The 25792-nt window shown below is 30.3% G+C and overlaps 1 protein-coding gene across 1 annotated transcript; it reads right to left on the bottom strand.

Moving 5' to 3' along the window:
- Positions 1-11229: 11229 nt before the first annotated feature.
- On the bottom strand, positions 11230-22768 carry LOC132746071 (uncharacterized). Its single transcript, XM_060735140.1, has 4 exons — positions 22682-22768; positions 17700-17860; positions 17043-17262; positions 11230-14706 (listed from the first exon to the last, which is right to left on the bottom strand). The coding sequence occupies exons 2-4, from the start codon at positions 17850-17852 to the stop codon at positions 11768-11770; spliced, it is 3312 nt and encodes a 1103-aa protein (XP_060591123.1). The 5' UTR covers positions 17853-17860; positions 22682-22768; the 3' UTR covers positions 11230-11767.
- Positions 22769-25792: the final 3024 nt, after the last annotated feature.

Genomic DNA, 25792 nt, shown 5'->3' with positions numbered 1-25792 from the left:
GTAATAATAATAACAATTTAAATTGAAAAAAAGATAACAATTTTTATAATTATGTAATAATAACAATAGCTATGATAGTAACAAGTATAATAATTAATGTTATAATGTATGTTGGGAAGTTTCTAACTCAATATAAACCTCAGCCGTTATGCTATATGCACTCACCACATTAACTCTTGGTGTAAAATTCTCAAACGTCAAATAAGACCGGAAGAGTTAATGCGCTTGGTTTTATCTAAACTATACATTCGTGTTATCTTATATTTCAAGTTACGCAAAGAAGTTTTTTATTGTCAAGCAAAAATAAGTTAAGGTGTTTTTTTCATTATTATTATTTGTATCACTGTCGGTGTTGTTGTTGTTGTTGTCGTTGTGTTCAAGTTTGTTGTATTTCTTAAATTTATGTATTTAATAAAACTTATTTTATGCTTAACATAACCTATATTCAATATTTCTTGAATAAATATAATGAAGAAATGTAAATTCAAATTATTGACATTTATTTAAGTTCTTTTTTAAAGAAAGTTTGCAAACATTGGTGAGGATCCCCTTTTCTCATAAATATAAAAAAAATGTAATCATTCCAGTAAGGATAGAGTTGTAATTTATCATACATTTAATCTATAAGGATACATTGTATATTTTTAACTAATTTTAGTATCAACCTGATTTATCAAAGAATTAAAAATTTCCACAAAATGTTCTCACATAAAGAATAGTAAAGCTATTTAGCTGACCGCTTATTGCCGACGGACATGAAATGTTCAGTGAATTCGAAAACAAATCTGTTAATGTTGAACAAATTTGGAGCAAATAACATATTAAGAAAACAAACTGCAGATTTATTTAAAAACAAACACATCCATGACACTTATTTCGGTTATTTCTGTAATTTGAATGATCAAATGTGTGATTACAATAACAAAAACACGCGTTAATGTTTGTAGTCAAATCTATTGGTATTCAAAAAAAAAGGTCAGGGTAGTGATCTTTAAATAAACCTGTCAAACTACCGATCTCTTATTCTATTTAAAGACCAAGCAATACATTTTCATGTTTCATTGACGATGCAAACAATTATATGTAGCTAACGGATTTTCCTTTGCAATGGTAAATAATTATGTTTCATAAAAATACGTGATGATAATCTTTAATAAAGAAAAAGTTTTGGCAACATATTTACAGCGAACTTGAATATAATCTAAAGCTGTAAAGAAACATTAAAACTGAAGTCAAAAGCAGTTGGGTAAGTCCTTAACTCACACTTATATTTAAGTATTAATGTCACATGGTAATTCTGACAAAAAGAAAACAACAAATAATTTTAAGCACTAAGTTTACAACGGCCTTCAGAATTGTTAAACGTTCAATATGTTATTGTTAGAAAAATCCGTCCATATAATTGTAAAATCAAATAAAAGTATGCGAGAAATGGTATTTTCCCGCCGAAAAAAATATATAAGACATATGGAAACACCTCAATACCTTTTCGCTTTCTCTATGTAAATTCATAATTGGGTGATTCGTTTCCATACCATCTATTTTTCAAGAAAAAAAAGCCACTAAAGCGCTATAAAAAGCTATGGAGACGCTGTCTTGAGGAAGGCTTACATTGATATGATGCACTTTTCCAAGATAAAATTATTGAAATACTTCATTATGTCATATGCCTACCATAAAGTATCTTAGCAATATATTGACTTACCTCTAAATGAATATTTAATCCCTTTGTTACCTTTTAGTCTTTCTTTCATATTCTCAAAAGTGTGTTCCATATTTGTTGCCGAAGCATATTATCCTTTAACCTATGAAATAGCCTTTTTATATATATGTTTAGTATAATTTGAATACTAATATTGTCTTGCAGTTGTTACGTAACATATCTTCTTGTTCTTTCTAAGTGAATTGGAAATTAAGTTTTCAATAAATAATATTCACTTGTAAAAATAGTCTAACAGACACCATGTTTTGCCATTCACTTTACCTAATATGACTTGTTTAATTGTAAAAGATGGACTAGATAGACGTAACTGTATTGTTTGACCTTATATATTTTAGTATTTAGTAATGATACATGGAATGTTTAATAGGTAATGTTTGTTTTCTATCTGTGCAAAATAAGTATGTACTTTGTCCACATGCTTGTATTGCCAACTCTGACCACTAATCTTATAGATATAATGCCCCCTACTGTTATATACAAATTGACAATTAATTTAATTTTAAATGACATTTTCTTATTTTTCCAAATTCCAGACCGTTATTCCATACCGTATATTAAAAAATGTGTTGTAAAGTACCATTTTGTTGTTCATACATTTGATTTACGTAAAATCCATACATGGGTTGTGAAGTTATTTGAAGGAAACCGAGGTCAATATGTCCGTGACATTTGACCCATTGACACCCAAATCAGTAGGGCTATTAAATTTCTTTAACAAAAAGTGAACAAATGTGAATCTGGCGGGCGTAAATCAATAACAGGACCTTTATTATAACTTATTAAATTGATCAGTTTATTCTGTTTCTTTTTTATCAAAACTACACAAGTTTACAAAATCAAAAGTGATTTTTCTTTAAGACAAATAACGGAAACCCAAAGAAGAAATGGGAATGTCATTTTTGTAAAATATGTATAAGGCTATTTGGCATTGTTTAGAGTTGACCTTAATTTCAATATAATATGTAATTCTGTGATTATGGTGACTGGTTTTAACTAAAATGTTCATTATCTTATCTTCTGATTTTTAAATACGAAGTTTTATAAAAATGTAGAACAGATAGATGACATTGTAAGAAATATTAATCATGATTCGCTCATTCTTTTGTGTTTTGAAATATAAACAAAATCTATAAACTGTAAGCTAAATAACAAATAACAACACTGTTACAGACTGCTGCCGACATGTACGGCTAAGAGTTTTGTCTATAGTTCTTCAAAAGAGTGGAAAGTAAGATTATAAAAAATACCCCACTAATGTAACTACCCAACTTATAATACATGCCACATGTTTCTACCACAGTCTCTGATGCTATACCTGTTTAACAAATATGCACAGTAATAAATCAAAAATATGATTAAAAGTTTTAAGACTTTATTTCTGACGTTTGCTTGCCAAAACCCGATTCACGTTAAACTGTTTTAAATAATTGTACTATAACGCATTTCATTTGTTTTAGAAATAAGAATCTCGTTAGAAAACAATTGTCAATGTAACTTCTAAAATCATAGAAACTGTAGTGAACACGTATATCATCTATGATTTATTGTCCACATATTATCAGAAAACGTGACTGAAATGTCTTTAAAATGAACTCTACTGAGGTCTAGAAGCTTAGATATTATACATTAGATTTTTTCTAAGATCAACTTGGGCACTTTAATCAAAAAGATACGGATATAGATAATTACGAAAAATACTCAAACATAAATTGAAGCTATTTTAGCCCGATTTAAGTTATAGGAGTTGTAACGCCTATCATTTTTGTGTCATTTTTTTCTCAATTTAAATCATTTTTTGAAGAAGAAGTAAAAAAACAGGGACTTATTGTTTGATAAGCAAACTTACAGGTTTTTAATGAATGAATATTTTTAATGAATATTTATAACGCAAAGAAATTAGAAATTTAACTATAAATATAATGGTAAAATGCGTTTTTATTAAACTAAAACTTTGGCCAAACATTATAAGGATAATGACATTATTTCAGACAAAGTTAATAAAAAGCCACATACTTTATTACCTTAAATATTTAACAATTTAATCCAAAATATTTCAATAAATAAAAAAAATCACATTCAGTTAAACACATATATATATCATAAAAACTACTTTTAAATAACATATTAAGCATAATTTAATAAAACAATATATATGTTTATTTGTTGTTTATAAAGATTATTATCTCTATTCCAATTTTCAAAATTTATGATTGACAAGCTATTAGCAGCTTGATCATGATCCAAATTCCTATAGAATTAATAGATCAACCCTGATAATGATCAATTACATGAAGATTTGTATCAAACAAGTTACAGTAGTTAAAATATATCCCGAGGATGTTTTTACATAACTTAAATAATTCAGCTACAATGAATAATCTTAGACGGTTGAAGTTCTTAAATGGACTTGCCAGACCTCGGTTCATTGGACTGGTTTATCTTTGGATATCAATAAAAAAAGCATTAACTCTTAAGTCATACAACGTTGTAGAATCTAGTCTGACTGTACGGATTTGCTGACAGGCCGTTCTTAATACTGTATTAAAATGCTAATCACATTCTGTTGCAGCTGGGTAGAAAGATAAAGAATCATTCCGTGCATGAACAGGTTTTCAACTTACATTCGAATAGGATTTGTTCGTCCGTGTTTGCCCGCTTTTTATCATTTTTGTCCATCGTAAATGATACCTTGTGCAAATTCTGGGTTGCAATTTATTATTGGGACAATTAATACCACTTTTTAAAAAGATTATTTCAGCTAACAATATTTTATTTCTTAAATGACTTGTAGATTAATTTGGTAAATCTAAGTTATATCAAAAGTCTGAACCATTCCGTAAAAGAATATCATTTCTGTTCTTATTTAGACGTTTGACAAAATCAAACCATTTTAAACAGCACTTTTTTTGTTACCTAGTTGGTTTTAGCAAATGCATCCTTATTCAGTGCCTTATAAAAATGAAGGTTACATTTTAATATTATTTTTTAACAAGTATATTTTACTATACTGTTTACATGTTTTATTTTACTATTTTGTTCTACTTGTGTGTACGAATGAATAGAACAAAACTGTGTGTTATTCATCAAACAATCGGTTATAGCCAATGGCACAGTTATTGAATATCCACATATGGATAAAGCATATAGTCGCCAAGATGCAAACGGAATTATACTGCATATCACAAACATTATTATTGTAATAAGATAGACAGGAAATATATGAAATAAATTACAGTAAATTTATCATAATAAATAATAGCAATTCTATGATGATATTAATATTTATTTATTTATTTTCATTCATATAAACTCATACTGATATTATAAATAGTGAAAAATATAATAATTGAATTCATAATCATGTAAATCATTACTGTATGCTTGTCAGAGGGTTTTGTTAGTAAATATTAACAATTGCTTACTTATCTGTTATGCCTTATGCGCTGCAATCACTCTTAGCGTAATGTTTAAAACTTTCTTTATATATATAACACCAGAGCAGATAATGTGCACGGTTTTATTATAAACATTTTACTTGTCTTATTTTAGAAATAAGTGTCTATCACACTTATTAATGCATTTGTTATTATTTACCCCCAATTAATTATATATAACATGAGTCCGAGCTTTTATGAATATTAGATATTTAAACAACAACAACAACAAAAAACAACAGAAAATGTGATATACATATGCTTTCAAATTGGCTCTGCAAAATATTTTTACATGTTAACATGAAATGTGTGTAATAAAGGTAATTTGACTTGACTTACAAACACAAACATGTGGTGTAAGTAAAATATGGTTATTTTCTCAATTTGCTGTAAAATATATAGCATACCTAGAAAAAAAATTGTTTGCCCTACTAAAAATACAAACAAACACGTCGAATGTTCAAAAATAGCTTTCGATAAGTGTTCTCTGAAATTGAGTACTATACTTATATGATGTTAATAATGTTGATTCTAATTAAATAACGTATTTCAGTTTGCAGAGATTAGAATGATGGGTCACTCCAATATATTAGAGGTATTTACGTATTTTTGTTAGCACAAACATCCAAAACAAAATCACTCTAGGAACAGAAAGAAAATAATCAAAAGGTAATTTAATAAAAAAAAACTATAGATAAATTAATAATCCGAGGCAGCTTCATATAATAAAAAGTTGCTTTTCAAAATAATTGATACTCAACTTAACAAACAATTAATCGAACCAGTGAAATGACGAATTAATTAATTAAAAGTTATAAAATATCAAATTGAATGGGAAAAAAATGAATCGGAATTAAGTACAATGATATAAAACAAATAATTATGAGTTATAAAATAATTAACAAACCATGATGATAAGAATTATCATAATTTTAAAAAAGAAAAATTTAGTGAGAAATTTAAAATAATCATTAAAAAAATAAAATAAAATTTTGAAATAATATAGACAGTTTTGTAACTCAATATAAAGTAACGAGATAATTTATTTACCGAATAACCTTTTAGGTTTTTAAATAAGCCCGAGAGTTAATGCCATTTTTTTTTAAACGAACTTCATGAAATTTTAAAATTTTTTTTCCCCGCTTTTTTTTAACTATATCGCTATAATTTACTGCGGGTTAAACAATTTTTTTGCGGTAATTTAAATTTTGAAAAAATTGTTTTTCCTAAACAAACCATACCAAAAGATAATTTAATAATAAAATCAAAATATTTTTTTAATATCTAAGCAAACTCAACATTAAAAATCATTAAGTTTTAAATTAATTTTTTTTTAATATTTGGGCCAACATTGGCAGGGTTTCCTTTTTCTAATGTAATGTTTTGTCATAAATATAATGTGTGTATTTTTGTATTTATTAATGTAAATAACTATTATAACTTATGATGTATGTCATAAATTTATGTGCTTAACCCATGTTTAAACCATGACCTTTATTTACTGTGTTTGATTTATTGTATAATATGTAATGAATGTGAATGTAAATATAAAATTTTTCTTTCTATTATATTCAAAATCTATACAATGGAAATAATATTTAGCTGATCGCCTATTATGTAATGTTCAGTGAAATAAATCTGTTCATTTTGATTCAAATAAAAGGTTAGAATAGGACATATGACTAAACGTATCAAACTACTGATTTAGTGAGTCGAGCAATATATTTTACACTGTACGTTGACGATGTAAACAATTATGCTTAAGTTGTATAGACACTTAAAAAACATTTGAATAAGTCCTTTTAAAAATGGTTAACTCACGCAAAGATTTAATTCCTTTTATTTCATGCTTTCCGGTGTTTTATTGTAATATATCAGATGATTATATTCTGATAAACCACTAGTGAAATTTATAAAATATAAATTTCACTGTAGCCGGACTATAGCTAAATGCGAATAAAAAGAAAATCATAACTAAATGGAATAACAGGCAGAAATAAATGCCGCCATTTATAAATTTTGCTTCTTTAGGAAAAGAAAGTCGATGTCACCATACATCATGTTAAAAAATGTAACAAAATTAGAGAAATTTAACAGAACTATATTTTAAAATTAATGATGTGACGTCATTATGTGATGACGTCACAAAGGAGACTGCGTGACGTTACGTGGCAAAAATCAGTAAAAAATACTTAAAATCACTTAAAAAGCATGAAATAAAAAGAAAATTGATTTGTTTTACGTATAAGATTGAAATATATTTCATTCGTGAACACCAGCTATTATATTTTCACTCGTGGCTACGCCACTCGTAAAAATATTGCATCTGGTGTTCACTTAGTGAAATTATATTTCAATCTTACATGCAAAACAAACAAATATCCTTTATATATCAATTGGTTATTCTGGTAAAAAATCAAATACATTAAGCACTATGTTTAAAGCGGCCTACGTCATTTCCAAAGGTTAAAAATGTTGTCTGTTTTCTGTTGTTTTTTTTTGTTTTTTGTTTTTTTTATTAATCGTTTCAAACATTTGTTATATCAAAAGAATTAAGATTGAAAAATGAAATTTACTTGGAAATGAAATACATAAACAATATTGCATCACCTTGATGCCTCTAATCTGCCGGTCCGCCCTCTATAGCTGACGATTCGTTTCAATATCTTCTTTTGTTTGGATACTAACGCACTATAAATAGCTCTTCGGGACGCTTTTGATGAAGATTTAACATTGATATTATGCACTTTTTCAAGACAAAATTACTGAAATACTTCGTTTGAAACAACATAGAATTGTTTTTTTTTTGTTTTTTTTTTTGGTAACAAACAATGTTGAAGCTTTAATAAGATTAAATAAAAGAAAAATAAATAAAATATGTACTTCTTTGAATATTGCACATGCGTACCAAAAGGAATTTTAGCGAAAGGTTGGTTTAAACATATTTTTATTCAAGGTAATATATACATGTTAAATATTTACAATTTAAGCAGAAAGGAATTGGACCGAGAGCTACAATAGCTCATGGTAGTCCTCTCCTTCAAAAAGGTTGGCTTCCCTCTTTATGAATCTTTTATCTCTTCATTATTTTGTAATCTCTATTTCATCACCGTTAAAGATTGTTCAAAATGTTTTCGAATCATATTATCCTTTGACCTATGAAACAACCTATCCATATATGCATGTTAAATATTATTGTGTTGGTAATAAAAGGTTGTAGTTATTACGAAATATATTTTCTATGAGGAAATGAAGCTTTCAATTTATAATATGTAGGTAGGCAGGTAGACAGGCCGGTAGTTTCACAAACTTAAACTGAAATATTTTATCGAAACAGGTCTATATTAATTTAATGATTCCATGGCGGGGAAATTTTGATCCAAGGGGCATAATCTACATATGTTTTGTAGAGGACCACCGAGTGATACTACATGCCAAATATCGAATCTCGGCTCTGCAGGTTCTGATAGATATCCGTACTGTACTAGTAAATATAGATTTATTACTTCCGAGATGTCGCCAAATATTACCCCCAGGGGTATGATTTATATATCTGTTAAAGATGTTTACTTAGCGATGCCGTAAGACAATTATCGTCACTTAAGGAATTGTAGATTCACAACATAAGACGCATTTTCCAATATAAGCCTATGCCATTTAAGTGACCATTAGGGCGGTGCTATTTTTACCCCAGGGACATGATTTATGTAAGTCATTTAGAGAACCACAAGTTTATACTGCATGCCAAATATTCTGGTTCTGGGCATTTTAGTATCTGAAAAGTTGATTTTTTTTAATATCTTATTTTTCAAGTATATTGTTATTTCCTGTGACCTTCTTATACATCAGACTATTACCATTTACCTACCTGTTGTAAAGGATCAACTAAGAATCATGATTGGTTAAAATTCATCAAATAGTTAAGGAGATGTTGTGATAAGACATTGTTGACAACGACAGAAGACATTTCATTTGTGTTAAGGTTGGCTACAAATGTATATTTTGTCTGTATCTTTTACAAATGTTATATTTTCTACTTTCCTATATACAATGTTCGTTTTAATTACTTTGCAAACGTTGTCCTACGCAATAGGGATGAAATGAAAAAAAAACAATAGACAGTTAAAGTTTATACGATATTTTGTCATGGCAGTTATGTGTTCAGATCCAATATGAAGAAAAAAACTATAAAAACATAAAAAATATTATAAAAATATGTATCTAAGTTTGCTTATATTACAATATTTTATAGCATAACTTAATATAACAATTAAATTAATCATGAATGTGTACTACTACATATCGACAATGTATTTATTTGTTCGTGTATTGTGATGTTTACTTCCAATCAAATAAATTCATCTAAATAAGTAAAATTACTATATTTTCTATAAATTCAGAAAGGCACTTTTAAGTGAAAAGTTTGTTTTTATTTTCGATGCATACAATGTACATGTTCAACTATGTTCAACTTTCAGAGGCATTTATAATAAACAAATTGCAAGAAAACCTTTATTTTTTTAACGAAATGTACCACAATCATTATTCACTGATAATCTTTAAATTTGCCCTTAGAAGTTTGAAATTGCAACTTAAAGCTATACTTTATTATAAAGTTTAAAGTTTGACTTTCAGTGTTTATTTATGTTTTCTTTTTGTAAATACGAATGACTTTTCCATAGCCTTTATATTATAATATTTGTTATCTATTCTATGTTGACAAATTTACTAGACGGAATAATTCTACAGTCCAAGTGGTCAAATAATGTATGCATACATGTATGGCAAAATAAAACTAAACGTGAATTAATCTATCATAGAATTGAAGAAACATTTTGATAATTGATAATATGCATTAAAATACATGTACATGTAATTGTATGTTCACACAGTCATATATACTTGATGGATTCAACATGAAATATCCATTACTTAGAATGCAATCACTTAAGAATTGATTAAAATGTACCTGTAATTTTATATGTCTCGAAAGAAATTAAATCTATATTCCATGTTACAAACATAATTAACTTGTAGTCGATTACAAAATAGCTTAAAAAATTACAAAATTACTTAATTCTACTAAAACCTGTTAAATATGTAAGTTCCACTCATAAATAATAAATATCACATCAAGACAATTTTTATAACATATCTACTGAAATAATGAAATTTTATTTCTTGCAGCCATAAATATTTGTATAACAATTTCAACTTCTATAAAACTAAACGAAGACAAAAAATATTAACATCAAATTGAGTCCATGATTCACTTTTATTCATATCAATTCAAAGAAGCTGTAAATAACATTCAAATACACGGAAAAAATCATTCGAAAATCAGTATAAATAAATAATACAGTATAACGTAATTTTTGTTATACTGAGAACAATGCGCATCTATACCTACAATGCATATAATACTCACCCTATCTAGAATACAATTATAAACGAAACAAAAAAGAAAACAGGCATCATAAATAAACTATAGAAAGAAATCCTCAGAAACAGTACATGCAATTTCTATAATATATTGTATTCAAATAAACTTTTCAAATTTTGATTACCAATTTATCCTTAATCTATCCTTTCAAATGATTATTTTTCTTATATTTTTTTCATCTTGACATTATATAAAAGTAAATCATTTTACTTTATTACATGTGTTTACATCCTTCTCGATACATCAAAGGGCACTGTATCTCTCCCTTATCTCATTTTACAGCATATGACATTCAACATAAAACAAAAAAGAAAAAGAAAAAAGGCTAAAACCTCTACGTATAAAATCATACAATTGGGATTTATGACTATACTTCTTGTTTTTCAAAAATCGGCGGCCACAACACTGCTTATTTCCATTTAACATGTGACAAAATATCAAGATGCATAATAATTCTTAAAAAGTTCTTTGGCGATAGCATGTATTCTTTTTTAATAATACGAATCACATTATAAAAATGGTTGTTTTGCTAAATCAAAGAAATTAAATTTGTTGATCTTCATTAAAAGTGTGTCAAATTGGCATGTTCATCTGTACACATGCTTACACCTATTCTTAGAGAGTGTAATATTTTAGAGCTACTCGCGAAACATTATAACAATGCTTGCTTAAACTCGTGAGGGGGCATGTCACTGAAAATCACAAATAACATTGGCTCACAATTATAATATTTGAAGGTTCCCGTTCCGAATATTCTAAGAAAGTTTATTTTTTTTAGAGTTTTACTGTTGGGAAAACGCGCAACAAATCTGAAACAGCTTGTTGTTTTCGTTTAATCAGGTGGTATAACTCACTCCCTCGCTATAAAAAGTAGCATAATATCCATGTGCGTAAGGGCACATTATAAGAACTAGTTTTAAAAAATGACGCGACTATAACAGTTAAAGTTATTTTAAAGTTATACAGCAAAGAAACTCAACAAACGGAAGCACGACAACGATAACATCTTGTCAACAGGACGGAAATATAGACACGGGCAATTAAATGTGAACATCCTTCCTCTCCAAATATTGTCTAGGAAATAAAACGTAAATAAACATCGTGTCCTTATCGAAATACATAAGATTTTTGTCAAAATCGTTTTTCATCGACATAACATATAACATATTAAGTACTTGTCTGCACCCTCTTTGTTGCAAATGAAAAATTAAGAACATTGTAATAAACGTAAAATAAATGTTCCCGATCTTTGACATATTGTATGGCATCACTTCGTTTTTGTCCTCTAAATCCTGATGACACTAATGTTAAACAATCATAATTAAATTCCTCACCATCTCCTGTTATACAGCAGCTTAATATACTCACATATACAGTATGAGGAATACAAGGAAGGTTATCGACAAACTGTTTCCATGTTGTTAAGCTCATACAGACACCTTTAAGATCAATCTGCTTCAAACATTCCATCGCTAAGGGTAACTTTATTATATTGCCAGTTAACCTACAATCATGTAACTCAAGCTTACTGAGATTGTGTAACATTTGTAATGCTGAGATAAGGTTCGTTGTTATGTTTGTATGATATGATCTACAATAATGTAAAGAATCTGACGAAAGATAAAGTTCTTTCAATCTGTGAGATTTTCTGATAAAATCAAATATTTTCTCAAAGGCACTATTTTTCAAAATCTCAAATCTAAGTAATTCAAGTGCGGTACCATCAGCATCTGTAACACTAACATTACCAGTCAAAAAGAGGCACTGAAGATGTTGGTGCTTTGATAATTCTAAATCATGTTGGTTTCTACACTCACAATTAACTATATGAAGACATATTTGTTGAAGATGATTGTTTCTCTGAAGAAAAGAACAGAGTTTGGTAGTATTATCATGACTTATTGTTATATTAGTCATTTTTATTGCTACAAGATTGGTCATATTATGAAGGTTGCCTACAACTACTGTATACATCGGGTACAATATTTTATTTTTTGGATTCCCTTCCAGAGACAGTGATTTTAATGTTGAAATATTTGCCCTAATTGTATTGACAACAGACATACTAGCATCCATAACGTGTTGTTTACTTGATAACCCCGTTGATGAATATGCAAAACTAACATGAATCTTTTCAAGATGCTGAAAATGTGGTAAATACCATATAAGTTTACTACTTTCAAGTTTACTACTTTCAATGGTATTTACATAAATAGAATTCACAGAGGGAAGATCAATGTGTTGCTGATCAATACTTGAGAAAACAAAATCACAATCACAAAACTGATCGCACGGGGAAATGACCAAATCTTCTAAATAAAAAACAGGACATTCTGCTCTAAGACATGCATTACATTCTTCCATTGAATCAAAGATTAGCTTTTGAATATCAGTTACACACTTTGGAGGTCTTTCAAAAAAGCCTGTAATAGTTAAATCGATTGTTTTCTTATATGCATGAAAACGTGGATCTTCTGACACAATACTACGTATATACTTTGAAATTGTTGTTGCTAATTGAGGTTCTAGACCAGAAAGCAAAGAAATAACATTTGACTGCTGTAAAATGTCATTTACTGTTGAACATTTCTGTAAAACTTTATCAACAAACTGCATGCAAAATATTTGCAATTCAACATCGTGTGTGCAACTGGATGAACCTATTTCTATTTTGAAATTGATAGCAATATTAATTGCCGCAAGAAATTCTTGGATTGATTTGTGAATGAAAGAAAACATTATGGCTGGAGGTTCTGATACAGTGCCATTTGGACATTCATTTTCTGTCAGTATTCCAAGTTTCGTACATCTTTCTCGCACATCATATGATATTTCTTGTTGATCAAATACAGACATGTCAAATGTCAAGGACTTGTCCTTTGGACAATTGAACAGTGTTTCAAAAGCCAACTTTGACACATCATAAATAAAATCGCTATTAAATTTACAATTATTTTTATCAGCTAGATACTTTGGGAGTTCAATTTTCGGAGAACCCTTCGTTCTTTCAGCATCTTTTCCCGCAATTTTCATGTCATTCCATGCAAAGATAAGTTCTAACATTCCCGTGTAGATAGCACAACTTGTCGTGTTATCAAGTTTACCATCAAACCAAAGGCATATGAGCTGTTGAAGCATAATTGGAACCTGTTTAAAACTTACCAAAGACTTTTCGTTCAATATTTTCAAACAATTTCTACTGTCTTTAGTATCATGTCTAATATCATTCAGTTTTGAGATTGTCCTATATACCATTGCTTTTTCAGATTTCAAATCAAAACCTCTCAGATTCAGTGAATGGTCAATGTGCACCTCGCTCAAAGTGTGAACTTTCCATGGTCGTGATGTAGTGATTATTGTGTACTCTCTCATTAAACTATGTTCGGGGATATTTTCAGAAGGCCATTCATCTAAGCCGTCAAGCAAGATTATAACTCTACTGGATTCGTCGTCCAGAAGTGTACTTAGAAAATTCGTTTGATATCGTTTTTTAAGCATTTCATCTATACAGTGAATGTTTTGATTCTGCCTGAGGGCAACGTAAAACAAGAAATCAAAATTTTCCATCTCATTAACACCATCAAATTCGAGTTCGTGTTCAGATACATTTCTGTAACAACTTTTGAAATCCATCATTTGAAGGCCAGTTGTCATTTTTAATTTCTTCATTGCCGCCGTCGCTCCAGATTCCTCAATGCCACTCCTAAGTGTATCCTTTCCAAGGTCATCATTTTCATCCCCTTGCTTTTCTTTCGAATCGCCATGTTTCTCATAATCATCTTCAGTTTCATTGTTTGCTTCATTTTCCGGACTGTGTGCCACGCACCAACAGTTAACCAGATATTTGCAAAAGCTAGTTTTTCCTGACCCTGCATCTCCTAGAACATATACAGATTTTTGGGGAACTCCATTCTTTGTGAAGATTTCTGACATTGTTTTAACCTCCACCTCCTCTGTCTCCCCCTTTACTCCTTTTATTTCCTTTGTTATTTTTGGTCGAATATAAATCTCATGGAAGCTACATTTTTCACCTCTTGGATGTAAAGGTGTTGCTGAGACTTGCAGCAGGGTTTTTCGATAATGATCGATCAGCTTTTTCAGCCATTCTAAATAATGAAAACAGAACATTAGAAATAAGTTATAAATTTAGTAATAAATGAGAACCATAACTTTTGTCAAAAGATAGTTTAACATATACATATTTATTATAATTTAGATTGAATATTTTCTTCTACTACATTAACACTTCTTTCGTAATTTTATATGAAATTCAAAAAGTCACCCGGTCAGTTATGAAAACCAAATAAAATTATATTGTTTTGAAAAATAAATAGATTTTCTCGAAATGAATGTCTGGTAGGGGATTTTCGGGAATCATGGAAGTTTTTTGCTTTTATTATTTTGCATAATTTTGGAGTTATTGTCTACTTCATGTTTTGATTGGGACAAACTGTAGAAGGTATAAATTTGAAGTTTCATAGATGAATAGCACCTATTATAAAAAGTACAATTTCCTTAAAACATGAATACTTTTAAAAATATGATTTGTAAAATACTTTATACTTATTTTTTGTCTTTTGCATACAGAAAAAAAGTACTCTATGTCTAAAATTGAAGTTTCATATATTTCTTTCTTTAATACGTTTTCATTAACACTATGTTATATAGTGTATAAACATAAAACTTCATAATGAAGTTTGTGAAATCTAACTCCTCCCAAAATTTGGATGCCTTGAATAAAAATTCCATATCGTATATTCAAAGAATATACCGTTTTAGATATATTCCATGCAATGCTAAATATACATGCAATACATTTCAGCTCTATGTACAGTGATTTTTCTCAGATTGACTTTGTTGTATTTGAAAAAAAAATTTCCAACACTTTAAAGGTCATATATGGCGACCGCAAGCATGACCTATTTAGGAAGCCCATACATTAATTAAGGAATACCTAGACAATTGACTAGAACAAGCGACCTTTCTTTAAGCTAGTTCGATAGCTCGCTCACTTAAAAAAATCAAAATTCTTTGAAGAGATTTGATCCCGCAGCAGTGAGGATGTAGTGATTTTAAGTCGAGGACCTTAACCATAAGGCAATGTAAAAAATTCTGGAAACAAAGTGATCCCTCGGAAGCATTGATCACAACAAAATAACATAAGAATTGCAGACTCGGTTTGATTGAGTCTGTACATGAGGGATAATGAATAAGTGCAACATCCCTCACGCCCCCTAGCACCGTCTAAGTCTTATGTATTCCTTTATAAGTCCATATTTAGTATATAAATTAAATGATTCCAATTGTGTTCTATGTATACGATATTTTTTCCGTATAAGGGCAGGAACATATGTAAATTTTGTAGCCTAAAAACATGGATATTTATATTTTTGAAGATGTCACATGCTAAATATCTAAGCTCGTGGAATAATAAGTAAACATTAAGAAGGCATAAATGTGATTTCTATATAGGATTACATGATGTTACCAGGGCGTGGCCAGATGAATTAAGGGTCATTGTTCATATAACGTTTATGGAAGACCACAATGAGAAAACAAAACTACACTTTAAGGCATTGCTGTTCCACAGGAATCGATTTAAAGAGGTGTGTAGTAATGTAAAATGTATTTTTTAAACTAAGTGAAACATTCCACAGGGTCAACTGGCAGTTCAACACGAAAAGACTTCAATGTTTTCCCTGTATAAATTCTTTAAAATTTATTATCTCCAAGAGAATAGAGATATTGTTGACTCTCAAGTATGATTATAAATATAGAAATGTTACATGCAGAAAATCTCCGCTTTGTTCAACATTTGTTTTCAGGGAGAGGATGTTATATTTGTGAACTATACATGTATTTATAAGACTATAGACATATATCGATTGTAGGGCAGAGTCCATTTTGGTGGCTCAGCACCAGAAAACTTATACCATTTTTCTGTAAAAATAAAATAAAGTGACCCAAGAATGTTTGCACTTTATATCAATGAATAAAATTTATCTCTAATGTTGTGAAGGAGGACAAGATGATGCTCATTCAATCAATTCAAGCTCTGGGGAGTATAATTTTTGGAGATAATATTAGACATAGTATTTGAATATAACGTACTATCATGAGGTCTACGTGTCACGCATATTTAAGATCAAATAGATTAAATTACCAAGGTCTCTGAGACAATATTTTTTACAGAAATATGTGCAGGGCTTTTTTTTGTCCAGCACTGAGAAATGGGAGCGCGCTACTCCTCTTACAACTCTTTTTAAATCATGTTACACGCTTAATATCGTACTTGTCTCAATGAACTTTTACGTTTGGTCCAAGTGGGGAGGTGTTTAAATGCCTTGAAGTTAACGACAAATTGTGATTTACGAGGAAAATAATTAAATATAACATGCCATTTCAATCTCAATCCTAAGCACTGTGATAAGAGTAAACTTACTTCTTTTATATTGAATATACTCTGGATTTAGCAATGGCATTTTCTCAAGCTGATCCTCTATCTTCTTAGTGTCTTGCCCATTCTTTGCACAGGTCATCAGCTTTAACAGTAAAGTTTGACCAGTCTTTCTTAGACACTCTTCAAAATCCCTGTAACCTTTAGCACCTTTGGATTTAACATTCCGCAGAATTTTATCTTTTTTCTCTCTTATATCCATGTTCTGCAACATAGTATTTTTCACTATTTATATATATCATGTATTATGTCAAACAATGTTTACCATACTTATTTCAAAACGTTTTAAAAAGTTACAATTTGGTCTTGGTTTCAACTGTCTTTATAAAACTAGACAAGACTTATCTTACTTCAAAATGGTCTGGACGATTTAAGCATGTCATAAATGAAAGACGACGTCATGATTAACGAACAAATGAATTAGATAACTACATACACTTTAACAAACGACAGAAGACGGCAAAAAATACGTGTAGTGATGATCTGATTACAAAGTTATACAGATTGACCTAAAAATAAATATATTCATATTATATACATGCTATCAAATGCAAAATATCCGAGTCAACACTATGACCCAAAGCCAAAGAATTATAAAATAAATTGCACTTTGTATCAAACTTCTTTAAGGTTATATTTTACCTTCATATTTCGTCTGTCTGTAGCGGTGAGTAATTTACCACCTGTATCACAATCAATGATAGGATCAGGATGCATGTATTTCTTTATTACAATAAACTTTTTAATTAAAACTTTATGTCCAATATCCATCTCAATATCAGCAGACTCTGCCATATCTAGTCCTACAAATACAAAAATAATTAATCTAGCTATAAAATGTTTTGCTTGTTTTATGAAGATAGAGTATTTAGCTCAAATATAGCGATATCCTGAGCTATCAAATCCTTTGAAGCATAAAGAATTTTGATAAATCGGTTAATATTATACAAAGGCATGATATAATTGATAAAGCTCCGTCGACACCCGACACTTTTGTTTACCTTTTAAGGTGTGCTAATTCATTTTGTTGAATTTTAAGTCTCATCGACACTGATAAACTCGATTGCAATTGTTCAGGTTTACTGATAATGACCTTAGATGCCTCTTCGAGCAATTTTTAGCTGACACTGAGTAGTTCTGAACACAAGCTTTGATATATGAAAGGCTTTTTAAAAAAGAAAACTCTAAACAATCTGTAACACCATCCTTATTGCAAAGGTTTTCCCATTGATTACTGCTAAGAAACATCTTAATCTTAACAAAAATTAATGGGCCACTTTCCTGCTTGATCAAAATCTTTGTTATGAATTAAGGAGATCTAATCAAAATAAGCCCAGCAATATCAAAAGAATGTTTGTTGATATTATCAAATGCGTGATACATGCGTTTCTATCACAATATAAGATTATATGTGTTTCTATGACATGATGCACGCGTATTTATCAGGGGATTACATACGTATCTTGCATAAAAACAACACAAAAACAGCGTAGATATCGTAAAAACATGTGTATCTATAATCACAAAATTGTTTGTTTGTTTCATTTTACGCCTTTTCCCAACAGTATTTCAGTCATATAGGTGGGTAGTTTCCTAACCATCGTTCCTGGAGATTTACACCAGTACTAGACTACCTTCCTCTGTGCTAAACAATCACAAAATAATATGCGTATCTGTCACAAGATGATATTCGTAACTATCATAAAATATAATTGCAAGATACAGGCATAGAACTATCTCCAGTTAATCTGGTATGTATCACAAAATTACATGCGTATCTTTGAAATAAACAAATAGTCGTATCTTTTTTCATAGCAGTTCATGCGATGCGTATACCATAAATCACGCGGATGTATTGAGAAAAAAAATAGGCAAACATCCACTATATGATCTTAGAAAGTCCTAATACAGCTTGTGTTTATGCTTCTTAGAATATCGTTGAATTTTACGAGAAATTAAATGAATCACAAATAATTTTCTATCACTTCTCATTACAATTACCTTTATTACTGCTGAAATAATAATTAACTACATGACAAGTAAGCAAGACGTGCTTTACTGATAATGACCTTAGATGCCTCTTCGAGCAATTTTTAGCTGACACTGAACACAAGCTTTGATATATGAAAGGCTTTTAAAAAAGAAAACTCTAAACAATCTGTAACACCATCCTCATTGCAAAGGTTTTCATATTGATTACTGCTAAGAAACATCTTAATCTTAACAAAAATTAATGGGCCACTTTCCTGCTTGATCAAAATCTTTGTTATGAATTAAGGAGATCTAATCAAAATAAGCCCAGCAATATCAAAATAATATTTGTTGATATTATCAAATGCGTGATACATGCGTTTCTATCACAATATTAGATTATATGTGTTTCTATGACATGTTGCACGCGTATTTATCAGTGGATTACATACGTATCTTGCATAAACACAACACAAAAACAGCGTAGATATCGTAAAAACATGTGTATCTATAATCACAAAATTGTTTGTTTGTTTGTTTCATTTTACGCCTTTTCCCAACAGTATTTCAGTCATATAGGTGGGTAGTTTCCTAACCATCGTTCCTGGAGAGTTACACCAGTACTAGACTACCTTCCTCTGTGCTAAACAATCACAAAATAATATGCGTATCTGTCACAAGATGATATTCGTAACTATCATAAAATATTATTGCAAGATACAGGCATAGAACTATCTCAAGTTAATCTGGTATGTATCACAAAATTACATGCGTATCTTTGAAATAAACAAATAGTCGTATCTTTATCATAGCAGTTCATGCGATGCGTATTACATAAATCACGCGGATGTATTGAGAAAAAAAATAGGCAAACATCCACTAGATGATCTTAGAAAGTCCTAATACAGCTTGTGTTTATGCTTCTTAGAATATCGTTGAATTTTATGAGAAATTAAATGAATCACAAATAATATGCTAAAATAACACCCCGAGGAACTATTGGAGGCTATAAAAATTAATCTCTGTCTTGGTTATTATTAATTGATAATTCACCCGTACAGAGTATACCGAGGGAGTCACATTTTCGTATCAAACCATTCAAACAGTGTCCCCGTCTATAAAGTTTAAATTCATAGACCTGCAGGTTAACAAATATGTCAAAAAGTCTATAGAATTAGATTAAATGACAACTTTGACAACTATAAGGTTTTAATTATAAATAAAAAAGAAATCCGAGCAATAATAAGCTGCATGCATACATTAAAAATTATCCTCTTAATCAACTTGGCCTCAACCCTTATAGTTACAAATGTGAAACCCGGGGTATGAAGTGAGGGTGCATAGATCTTTAGCCTCCCGTTTCGTCAACATGATAGGTTGGGGTTATAGGCCCCTAGTCACCCCTGGTATGCTTAAAGATCCCGTAAGTTGATTAACTACATGGTTTAAACACCAAATTTAATATATTTAAATAAAGTTTCAACCAATTAGCCCAGTTATGTCTGGTAATCTTAATGTTAAACAAAAGTCGAAATAAAGTACTTTATTGACAATACTCCTCATACTGATATTTTATGTAAGATAACCAGAGTGCTTTTTAAAAGAACATACCTGGATACAAACTGAGTATAAATATCATACTTAAGATAAACAAACTCATAAAGGAGGTGAATTAGCTATTTATATCAAAGATAGCATTTTTTATGAAGTGAACACTGTAGGTAACCCCTAGATAAACAAAGAAATGTGGTCTATGCATCACCACCGTGTATACCCAGTAACGCAGGAATGTGCAAATATCGCAGGAATTTGTTTTCAATGGTTGCTGATGGAAGTCACTTCCTGCAATGGAAGTCTTTAGCTGCTATTGAAGGCTATTGGTTGCTAGTGAAAAAGATGTTTGCTATGGACGGTCACTGACTGCTATAGAAAGTCACTGGTTGTTATGAAAGTCTGTGGAAAACCTAGGTTGTTATGGAAGTTTATGGCTGCTATGGAAAATCACAGGTTGCTATGTAAGTCAATGATTGCTATAGAAAGTAAATGGTAAATATGGAAATTCACTTGTTGCTATGGAAAGTCACTGGTCCCTAAATAATTCTATGAATGCTATGGAAGAAAAAAGATGCTATGGATAGTCATTGCTTGCTATGATATTCTGGGTTGCTAAAAAGTCAATGATTGCTTTGGAAAGTGAATGGCTAATATGGCAAGTCTCTGGTTGCTATTGAAAGACACTGGTTGCTATGAAAGAAAATAGATGTTATGGAAAGACATAGGTTGCTATGGATATTCATGGTTTCTATGGAAAGTCAATGGTTACTATCGGAGCCACTGAATACTATTGGAAGTCACTGGTTTTATGACTCCCGGGCGGGGACAATTTTTAGTAGAGTGATACATGCATTTCTATCACTTAAATCTGAACAATTTTGTAGAGGTTCACAAGACAATGTTTCATACCAAATATGTATGTTCAAACTTATATAGTTAAGTAGAAGAACTTTTTATTGGTTTTTAATATTAAGATATAAGGCAACATTTATTTTCCACTTTGACAGGGCCAGTTGTGATCCTTGGATTTGAACAATTTGTAGAGGCCTACTTGACAATGTTACCAAAAACTTTAGCTTTAGCTCTTTAAGTTTTAGAGAAGAATCTTTTTATTTTATTATTTACTGTATTTATATTAGGAAAATCTAGATCCGCAGAACTTTGACCCATGAGCTGTAATTTGAACAATTTTAGTAGCTGTCCACCAGACAAAGTATCATGCTAATTGTCTAAGATACAGCGTTTGTAGATTTCAAGAAGAAGTGTTTGATATATTTACTGTTTAAGGAAAATCAATGAACCCCTTGGGCGGAACCAATTTTGACCCCAGAGCTATTATTTGAAAAGTTGTTTGAACAGGTCCCGTAGATGATGCTAGACACAAACTATTTAAGCTCTAGGCTTGCACTTTCCAGGAATATGTTTTTTAAGGATTTCATTTTAAAAATCTATTTTAGCCCTTCTGACTGAGATGTTCAAAACCGTTTGAATAATTTAGTACAGCTTCATGCCAGAAACATCAACAAGAAAATTCATAAATTTGACCCAGTGGCTTCTGAGAAGCTGTTTGTAAAAACGATTGCGACGGAGAAGATGAAGATGGACGCCGGACAAATTGTGATCACAAAAACTCAAGTGAGCTATAGAGCAATAATCAATATAAAAGCAAAAAGGTTATCTTGGCAGCTAGACACTTATTTTTTTCCAATATCGATCTAGACAATTGCATTCAGCCTAAAATTCGATGTTTTTGTTTTAGTTGAAATATGTGCTTTTTCTTAAAATATGATAAACAAGATCAACAGGGAAAGGCGGCGTTCAATGAACGCAACCCCCATAAGACCCAGCAACAAGAACCAACGGCATAGAGCCCAGGCGGACCACGAACAAAAAAAGGACAGGGCAAAGACAGAGCACGGACAGGTTAACACTTTGATATACTCAAGGTCATATAACTCAAACTTGTGTTTCAATGACAAACAAAACAAGATGATTTTTACATATTTTAACATAAAATAATGCTGAATGATTATAACAAATGAATAGTTGAATATTAATGTCTTACAGTAAAGTAATATATTAAATAATTTTCTGTTTACCCTGACTTCTTAAATCTCTTCCGAATTGATATGTATCCAGGACTGAATTCCGAGACGGGCGCTCCTTGTAACTGTCTATGAACACGTTTCACCTATAGCCAGCGCATGCGTATCTAATACAAATTCAAAGCGCATGCGTATCTTTCACATGAACGACTGGCAGTTTGAGATGTAAAGTAAGGCCATGGTTTAAAACACATACGGGAAATTGTCCTCCTTTGCCTTATATCGTTCTTTTTTTCTTTCTTTATCTCTTTTTTTTTAATTTACTGATATTTAATTTTAAATTTACAATAAAGATAATTATACCGGTTATGCATTTACTATTACAATTGCATAAAAAATATTGATGATAATATCACCCTATTAGTTTCTACATGTGCAGGTTAAAGTATCTGATTTGTCATGTGTTTGCAAGGAATTCAAAATTATAGGCAACTAACACTGTCATGTTTCCGGACGACAGTAATTTTCTTATATTAAGTTTTTATCGCGATACCGTTTACTGCTCTACTAACATTCATGTTTATTTGCCTCTTGTCTAGGACAATAACCAATAACCATAACAACAAGAACCATAAAATCTGTAACAAAAATTGCAAGCAACTTTAATATTATTTAATTCCTCTTATCTTATTACTAGTTTATTCTTTTGGACTTTGATCAAACAGCCTTGAATATCTGATTTCTCGAGACCGTCACATTTTATCTCATTTGTTTGATACGCCTACTCAGGTGGGATTCCTTGGCTTTGATGTTCAAAATAAACATAAGCTGTATCGGGGTAACCCGCATATAAAAAAAAAAGACTTGTCAACGATTTTTTTAAGATAAGCTAGATAAGTTTGTTGATAAAGGGAACTTTTTGAAATATTTCTATTTAACAAGTGATATTGCATGATATTAGTGAGTCATTTAATACAATAGAAATGACATATGAAAAACTTGGTAAAACAATTTATTTCCTCTTTATTTGATATTTTCCTGTAATGAAATGTGTAATACAATGTCATTAAAAGCAATATTAAAATGGAAAATAAGCATAAATATTACATAAATCGGATTTAAAGGGTTTCTTGGATGTTACAACCTTTAACATTAGCTACACTGTATCTAAGTCTGCGCTAGTATCTAAGAATGCTGAATAACATTGTTTAAATAATTTATGTCATGCGCAATTGTTTCTTGGAGATTAAATTACATTGAGATTGACCCTTAATGTTCTTGACAGGTGTTTTGCTGAGAAATCTGAGCCGCTTTTTATGGCCCAATTCTCAAGCCTGAAATACACTAAGCCTACAAATAATTTTTAGATTTACGGTAACAGGGCAATTGGGCGAAAAAATGCTAATTATGGTATTTGGCTTTCCTTCTGTAAAAAGATTACCTCACTTTATCATGCTCAGCACAGGGAGAATGATTCCTAGTTTACTTTGGACTGGAACACAGAAATGTTTAAATTTAAGATCAAAATGGTAATTAAGGTATTAAGGTATTATAGATGTTTGCAACCATCATTTATCTTATGTTCGTGTACAATGTCATCAAATCCCGGTGACAAACGACTTCCAAAAAAAATCCTGTTTTGTTAAACGAAAAAAATAAATCTATGTAGTAGCCGAACTACTGTCTTCACGAATTAGTGTATAGCAAGGACGGATGAATACTAAATACGTTAAATGGTAGTTAAGTTTTATGACTTAAATAATTGTATACAAAATATGTAAAAAAACGTGGCTATTTAAAAGGCCACTATCCGAATTTATTCTGCTGTCCGAAAACGACCGAATAATATTCAGTTACAGCTGTTCATGAAAATTTATATAAACAAGTAAATCCGAAATTGAATCTAAGATTATATGTCATCTGTGTGCACAATTTGACTTAAATAAAACAAAACAAATACTAAAACAAATTTTATGGGTCCAAAACAGAAAACGGAAAAAGTGAAACTACAGAAGAAAACAATAACGTATGTACCTAAACACAGGAACAGAAGGAAGTTCCTCTATCAAGAGTAAAGTATTCTCCCCGGAGGACAACATTATTACTGAAGATACAGACATTGAGGGTAGTAAAGAATCGAGCATAGAGAAAAATACAGCAAACCCGACTGAAATATTTATTTGTTTCAAACTCTTAAATGGAAGTTGTGAAAATGACAGCATACAATATAGAATACAAGGTACCAGTGGAATGCTCCCTTCCAACATACAACCAATGCCTATGCCAATGTTTTCATCAAATGTTTAATTTTGGACCACCACAAGTGACCCATCCTATCGTGGTATCACCAAAGGGATCAGCTGTACTAATTACCAGCCTAACTGACTAAGATATTTTGAAAATAGCATTTGTGATTAAAGATACTTCGCCATGGGAACTGTAAAACTTTAAGAAACAACAGCAGAAATGATAAAAGAAAGAGTAAATCTATATAATCAAATTTGTGATTACAAATTTGTATATCTGTATGTCGACATATTACGTTGCTGCCTGTTGTTACATCTAGTGGAAGCAGAGATATTAAGCAAAAAAAGTTGAAGAAAAATTTACCGTTCCTGTGCAGAACGGTGAAAATACACACTACTGACTTAGTCATAGTTGTTCCTGAGCAAACTGGAGCTGAAATATCACTGAATGATATTGACAAGTGTCAAAATGGAGGGCCCCTTAGTAAAGAATGAATAAAAGACATTATAGTAAAGTTCAAATCATTTAGAGCAAAAACCCAATTTATCATAGGTAGAAAATCTCTTAGATGCAAGAAGGAAAATATCTATATTAATGAAGATTAAACAAAAGTTCAGATCTGACCTAGCAATGGATGCTAGACCTATGAAGAAAGACCAAACTACAAATGTGAAAAGAACATTGAACTTGGAAATATATATATTGAAACTGAAATGAAGATATCATCAAAATAATCAATAAATATACCCTTTTGAAATATAAGGGATAATCTTAGTGTAGTCAATCTACAATATGCTGAAATTATAACAGAAAAAGTGATTTAAAAATTACAATATGCTAATGATGTTATCATGAATAATAATATATGATATTATTCAATAATATGCATTCATGTTCCTTTAGAATCATGTATTCTAA

The sequence above is a fragment of the Ruditapes philippinarum genome, unplaced genomic scaffold (genome assembly GCF_026571515.1).
Source record: "Ruditapes philippinarum isolate M1 unplaced genomic scaffold, ASM2657151v2 ctg911_1_1_1_1, whole genome shotgun sequence".
Classification (NCBI taxonomy): Eukaryota; Metazoa; Mollusca; class Bivalvia; order Venerida; family Veneridae; genus Ruditapes; species Ruditapes philippinarum.
This window is presented reverse-complemented; position numbering and strand designations above follow the sequence as displayed.